This window comes from Penaeus vannamei, chromosome 13 (genome assembly GCF_042767895.1).
Source record: "Penaeus vannamei isolate JL-2024 chromosome 13, ASM4276789v1, whole genome shotgun sequence".
NCBI classification, from domain to species: Eukaryota; Metazoa; Arthropoda; class Malacostraca; order Decapoda; family Penaeidae; genus Penaeus; species Penaeus vannamei.
Window position 1 is genome coordinate 4,192,427 of NC_091561.1, and position 7,500 is coordinate 4,199,926.

Below are 7,500 nucleotides of genomic sequence, written 5' to 3' on the forward strand. Positions count from 1 at the left end.
TAAAGAATCGGTCCCACTTAGCTGGTCTAAAGAGATTACTCAAAAGGTTTGAGGAAGTGGGTATTGTTGAGAGACGAGGACGGGAGGAGGAGGAGTGGTGTAAAGTGAGGTTGCATTATGGAAGTGTGGACAATAAGGTTGAAGAGTTTTAATATGTGAAGGTGATTGTTCAGGAAGTGGGCTGGAAGATGTTGGGAATGAGGATGAGATGTCTTTTAATAGTTGAATTGTAACCTGGGTAGATGATTCAGGATCGGTCAAGTTGGCAGTGTGTGTAACGGAGGGAGGTGTACTAACAGTGGCCGGATCCATGGTCAAAGGGGAGTCAGGGGTCGGTAAGCTAGAGGAATTAAAATTCAGAGAGGCTATTTGATAAAGAGGCAATCCTCAATGCCCCTAATAAGGGTACAAAATCTTCATTACTGGCCATGGTAAGCCTGTTATATGTGGGGAAGGTAAGGGCTAAATTATTTACCAAGGAATACCACACTCATGGCTCCCTGAGGCCATTAATGACTGTGACAAGGTCATCCTTTCATCCTTTCAACACGGCTCTTAGACCTCAAGAATTGGACAGAAGGGATGGGGAAGATAAGAGAAAGAAAGGAGAAAATGCAAAAAATAGTTGAGGCAAGGGCTGAGGTCCATGAGGTTATGTGCTTAACCTGGTCATGATCAATCAAGCTTCTCTGCACAATCATGCACATGTCCCAATAGTGGTGGCTCCCATCGTGTATTTTGTCGGGTTTGCCCTGCCAACAAATCTGAGTCCAAGTTGGGAATTCTCAGATTAAAACTTGGCCCCACTTTAAGTGAGGCAAGACAGGAAGCAGAAAAGGTTCTTTTACTCCCTGCATGTGCCTATATCTCATCCATTCTCCAATCTCTCTGTTCCCATTCTCTCTACATTCAGAGTAATTGCTGACAGCCATCCATCTCCTACTCATGTCCTCCCTGCACCCCATCCTCCCACTCCCATTCCCTCTGCTTCATTTGCATCATCCCCCTTTGCTTCCCGGTTATCCATTCCACTTTCTCCTGGATACACGTGACTCACCCTCTCTACCATCGCCCCTCTTTGCTCCTTTCAGTGCCATACTCTCCTGAACTAGAACATTTAATCTCTCCCGTTTTCATTACTACACCTTTCTATAGTGCAATATGACCTTTGATGTTAAGCATATTTATTTTGTTTTGTAACCAGTAACCACAGACCATTTCTGTTCTACACCCACAAGTACACTCACTCCTTACTCACTCAGGCTTCCTCTTGCTGTGTTTCATGTAATTATGATGAGACTACTGATCATACATTATTTATGCAATAAAAATAATATATGCAGTAACTGACTGATGAAAAAGTTTCAGAGAAGAAAAGAGAGAAATTTAAAAAGAGAGGAGATATGTAGGGAAGAAAAAGAATGCATCAAAGACAGAGAGAAACAAGAGATGAGACACAGATATATAATAAATATTCATTTCATTTCCATTGGGAAAACACACCTCTGACTACCATTGATTACAAATGTAGTGATATGATTATCTTTATTGAATAGTAACAATAGTGAATAACATAATTGTGCCATGCTTCTCTGTATACAAATTCAACAAATAATTTCTGACAGTCTCAAGGATGTAAACCAAATAAAAATTGGTTGAAAGAACTTGTGGCCAAATTTTAAATACAAACTGACATTTATAAGTTTATATTTTCTTATCCATAATGGATAATATGAAATTTCATCTATGTATGAAATAAATTATCATTATTCAATGAACAATAAGCAGGGTTGGCCCTAAATTATAAAAATACAAAATGAAGGGCCAAAGGAAAAAAGAAGACTTCTTACAAGAAAAGATAGTAGTTATCCTACATTCCTTCCTTGTATTTCCTTCTTTGCACTCATTTATAGAAACAAAATGGTATGCAGTACCCTTCACCTAAATCAAGACTTTCTGCAAAATATTTCTCAATTCCCAGAAATTTACTTTTCAATATGAGATGGTAGAAAGTAACATTCAAAAACTAAAATGTCTCCACTACTTTGCTGAAATGAGCTGGTGACTATCTTTCTAAACCATTAATATATTATCACAATATACCTTTCTTTGGAAATCAATGCAGAAAGTGGAACAAAAAAGCAAAAACATGCACTGGACAACAAAGAATTTAATTTTTCTTTCTTTATCAAATAAAAATGATTAAACACACCAACCCTGCTAGTCTGCAACACACAGTGTTGATCATTTTTGATTCCCCTAAATCATACAATTGGGATAACACACTAGCTGCCCATTATTATGTAAGCTGACATTGCAACAACAACTGTTGCTGTTAAGATGAACAATGACTTGTATGTGTTCCAAAATGACTTTTCATTGTTAGATTCTGTTACTTTCCTGTTGCGTTTCTTGGATTTCTTTCCATCCATCTTCTTCTCAAAGAGTTCTAGCTCTCTCTTTTGCCGAGCCTGTTCTTCTTCAAGCTTTTTCTTTGCTTGTTCTTCTTGTTCCTAGTGAAAAAAAGAAAGTAAAGTAAAAGTAAAGTAAAAGAAAATGGTATTGGACATGCATAAATTGGCAAAAATCTAAAAGAAAATGCAATTTTCATTGTTCCAGGTAAATTTCCTTTTTAAACAATTTTTACTCTAAAAATGCATTACTTTTGTTCTACTGTGGTTCGAAATTGTGAGCCTGTATTTTGGAAGTTTAGGGGTATATATTATTATGCAGGATCTTTTTCTTTCCAAGTTAAGAAACTAAAACACTTTCAGGACAGTGAGGGGAAAATCTAACAAAATCTTCTATAAATGGAAAAACGGCATCAAATAAATGAAAAGCTCAAAACTATAAATAAAATGATGATGCACAAAATACAGAGCATGAATACTGGGACTTGCTAAGGAAAAGAATCTGCTTGTGCACAATTTGTATAAGAATATACCCTTGAAACTGTTTTGTTGGTTAAGAAAGTGACAGCTGAGACACAGTTTTATACTCCCTATATTTGTTGTATGACTGAACAGAATCCAAAAAACTTACACAAAAATTTGAAATGTCTAAGGCTTCTAAAACAACATACCTTTTCCTTCTCTTTCAATTTCAAGGCACAAACATCATCACACTCCAATGTTGCCTTCCCTGCTCCTACCAAATGACAGGAAAAGTCCTTTTTCTGTCTCTTGCAAGGACATCGTATAACTACCTTCTTCTTACAGTTCTGTGGAGCACTACATGGGCCACTGTGGCAGTCCTTGGTACATCTGTGGCCACATGACATCTAAAGAACATCAAACGAAAACATTAAACCTTATTATAAAACAATATACAAGAAGGTGACATTAACTACACATGGGCAATATCCTATAGCAGATCAAATGTACAACCTATTCACTGAGGAAAGAGAATACACATGATAAATATGATATGATCAATATGAAATTCAATTCCCATATCAATATTACCATCTTATTACACTGGTTTTTACAACACTGAAGCGTTTCTCTCTCAGTAGTAGCTGTGTTCCAGGCTTCACACTCTACAAAGAGTTGTGTGAGGCCACAGTGGCATTTAATCTTTGTTAGCTGGTGGCATGTTGCACAGTTTCCAGGATGACAAGCCTTCTTGCATTCATGTGAGCATCCCTGTGGACGAGCCTGAAAAAATGGATTTTTAAGAAATGCAAAAAATATAAACTTCAGAACGATTTGCAAATACAGAAATGAAAATAAATTTTTGTCGCCTAAATCAACATCATCTTTATCATAATCACATACAGTGCAAACTGGAGCAATCTGGGCCTATTTTTAGACTGTCCTGTCATACATTTACTGATCAAAAACAAAAATATGGTTACATATACATAGGTGGGTTAAGTACATTGTACAAACAAATGAAAAAAATTATAATAATAACTTAAAGAGAAACATGCAGTGGAAGGTGCACCACATTATACAGAAATATGGGGCAATTTGGTCCTAGCCCTAGGGTGATCATGGTTCTACTGGGGCAATTGTGGACCTATCAAAAAATATATTTCTTTGAATTATGTAGCCATTCATATTTGAATACACATAGACACACACATGTATAAATATACACACACACACACATGTACATATATGTACATATATATATATATATATATATATATATATATATATATATATATATATATATATATATATATATATATATATATATATATATATATATACATACATACATACATACATATATATATGTGTATATATGTATATATATGTATAAATGTGCACTATTTCCCTAAAAATTACACATACTTAATAGGGAAGCGAGAAAATAAGTGAATTGTTTGTTTGTTGACATAATTTTCACAGCTTACCTTTGAGCATTTTCTCTCACAAGGAGCACAATTCTTTCCAGCCTTTGTGTTGTCTGGTGCACCATCTACCACATGGCACTCAACTTCGCATGTATGGTTTGTGCAAGCAAGAGAGCGTCCACATTTACGTCCACAGCTATATGGGCGCAAATCACTGCAGGGCCACTGTGGTGTCTCATGCTTGCCACGACATGTTGTTGGGACTGGAACCTTTGTAAACAATATTTGAAATATAGCATCTCTGTACCCGATTGTGATTTGACCTTAAATATGATTACCTTTTCTGTGTTAAACCCTATAACATAAAATCAAATCCTGCATGTATTTACAACACTTTCTAATATATTAAGTATATAAAGCCCTATTGCTTACCATGCAGGGAGGACATGGCTTCTTCTGGATCTCAATTCTGGGGGCAGCAACAGGCTCCCAGGGTCCTATTCTCCGAGATGTGTCTACCACCTGTGAAAGAAGATACACAACCATTTACATTCTGAATCCTAAAGTCATACTAAAAAACACAGAATAGTGTCAGCCTTGAAAACAATTTGTAACAAGCATTAGTTACCAAGAATTATGGATAAACTAAATTTGAAGTATAAACCTCCCAACCTCATAATAGATCCATACAACATTATTCTGTAGGCAAAGAAACCATTTACTCAGTGTATTTTAAGCTTCTCTGAATCTACTGGTCATTCTTTTTTTCATTGTGACTTATAGTTATTCAACAGAGAGAGAGAGAGAGAGAGAGAGAGAGAGAGAGAGAGAGAGAGAGAGAGAGAGAGAGAGAGAGAGAGAGAGAGAGAGAGAGAGAGAGAGAGAGAGAGAGAGAGAGAGAGAGAGAGAGAGAGAGAGAGAGAGAGAGAGAGAGAGAGAGAGAGAGAGAGAGAGAGAGAGAGAGAGAGAGAGAGAGAGAGAGAGAGAGAGAGAGAGAGAGAGAGAGATGCAATTACTGCAATTCCTGGTTACCTTAACAGGAACAGCATCATGGCATGGTGCAGGGCAGACATGACCGCACTTAAGCTTCAAGTTGCAAACTAATCGACAGCTGGGACAGTTTCCCTGGTGGCATTTGTGGAATTCACGTTCAGGATGGTGGCAGGTTGGTGGCACTCTGTTGAGAGAGGTTATGTGACGTATACTCTAGGTGAAATAGAATAAGTATCATCATTATAATAAAAAAGGAGGGGGGGGGGGGAGAGTTAGACAAGATAATATTTGGACACATAAAGTGATAAAATATTGGCCTGCATCTAAATATTACAAGAAATCAGACCTTGACAGTCTTCATCCATGTCTTTAGCATCACTTACCGACATGGCTCAGAGCACTTTGGTGGCTTGGTATACTTTTCTCGACCGCATGGGACCCTAATCTTCCTCTTTCCACACCGGCATGTAATAGTGTGTATAACAGTGCATGGGTAGCAAGGTCCCTGGTGGCATCGGCTTTCACATTTGTGGTTGCGGCAAGTCAGCGTCCGACCACAGGGTTGCTCACACCTGGGGCAGTCTCCAAGACAACACTAGAAAGGAAGTTATTGTCTTAAACCATATTGGAAGAGTAAATGTAAGGCAAAAAGAAGTAGATAAAGAAAGAGAAAAATGGAAACAAGTAAAAATAATCATACTTGTGACAGTATGATTATTTTCTACAAAACCTGATCTAGCCATGTTGAGAAATCTGAAGAAGAAGAAGAAGAAGAAAAATTATATATATATATATATATATATATATATATATATATATATATATATATATATATATATATGTATATATATACATATATACATATGGACACTTCTGTTCTTTTGATGCTACAATGAAGAAGAGGAAGAATAATAAAAAAAAAAAAAATACATATATATATATATATATATATATTTTGTAACTGTCTAAAATATCATAATGCTGCTTTTTGTGTGAGATGTATATCATACTTAATTTTCAAGTGCTAATTAACTTCCCCAAGAATAATAATAAAAAATAAAAAGTAAAATGAATTACATTAAATCTATCTAAGTTTCATATCACTGTAAGCGACAGCTTACCTTCTTGTTACATGTATGCCGTCGACAATCTCGTAGGTTCTTGCACTTTATTTCACAAGTCAGTTCCTTGCTGCATGCCATTTCCTTCTGCTTTGACCCACAGCGACACTTTTTCACACGGAACTGAAGGCACTAAAAGAGGAGAAAGATGGCGTTGCTTAGATCTGCCAGACTTTTCCAACAGTTTATCTAAATGTTTTTTTTTTCACCAAAGGTATGGTATTTTATTGTAACTGTTGACAGAGAAAGAAAGTGAAAAAATTAAGAATGAAAGAAAACAGACTGACCTGGGAACATGCTCCTCTATGACAACGTTCAGCACAAAAATGTATCCCGCAAGACAACAGCTTTCCACAGGTGTCTCCACAGGTTGGTATTTGCTGTGTGCAAGGGAGAATATGCTGGGTCTTACCACAGGGGCACTTGCGTTCTCCACTTAATGGACAGTCACCGCAATCTCCACTGTGACAAATTTTCTGACAAAGATGGTGTCCACAGTTCAGACGCTTGCCACATGCCTGTGAGTGTATGAAAATTATTTGCTAAGTTATTCTATAATCCAATTCAATATGATGAAGTACTGAAGAAACATCATGATTTGATTTATTTTTGTAATATCTTCAAGATAGTACATTGCTTATTTTGCATATATTCAAATTAGGAGAATACATTACATAATTACTAAGTAGTTCATATATTTGCTGTTGGGCTTCTTATCACCAAATGACTGACCTTTCCACACTGCCAATTTGGGTCTGCACATTCCCTAAGGCTGGTCTCTGCCCCGCAGTTACAATTCTGGCGGCTCTGTCTAGGGCATTTCTTGCACTTTCCTGGATGACAAGGTTCCTCGCACTTGTGCTGCTGGCAGGAGAGCATCTGACTACAGGTTTGTCCGCATGACCAGTTCTTTGAGCAACATCTGCGAGGCTGTGGTGGCATCTGTCCACAGTGACATTGGTTTTCAACCATTTTTGGACAGGGTGGACAGGGGCCTATGGAAAAATTAGAATACCTTGGTATTTCTAGTATTTTGTTATTTTCCTGTTGTTTTTCCATCAACACATTTTATGTACACTCTTA

At 36.9% G+C, this 7,500-nt stretch overlaps 1 protein-coding gene across 1 annotated transcript in view; it reads right to left on the reverse strand.

Annotated features, from left to right (window-relative positions):
- Positions 1-1,530: 1,530 nt before the first annotated feature.
- The window catches only part of LOC113820494 (NF-X1-type zinc finger protein NFXL1), an 11,907-nt gene continuing 5,937 nt past the window's right edge, over positions 1,531-7,500 (reverse strand). The window contains exons 7-16 of the mRNA XM_027372849.2: positions 7,150-7,412; positions 6,705-6,935; positions 6,418-6,549; positions 5,680-5,891; positions 5,336-5,480; positions 4,736-4,825; positions 4,364-4,573; positions 3,465-3,656; positions 3,083-3,280; positions 1,531-2,513 (exon numbers count right to left, since the gene is read on the reverse strand). Coding sequence (XP_027228650.2) covers positions 2,286-2,513; positions 3,083-3,280; positions 3,465-3,656; positions 4,364-4,573; positions 4,736-4,825; positions 5,336-5,480; positions 5,680-5,891; positions 6,418-6,549; positions 6,705-6,935; positions 7,150-7,412 — 1,901 coding nt within the window. The 3' untranslated portion in view covers positions 1,531-2,285. The remainder of the gene's footprint in view (positions 2,514-3,082; positions 3,281-3,464; positions 3,657-4,363; positions 4,574-4,735; positions 4,826-5,335; positions 5,481-5,679; positions 5,892-6,417; positions 6,550-6,704; positions 6,936-7,149; positions 7,413-7,500) is intronic.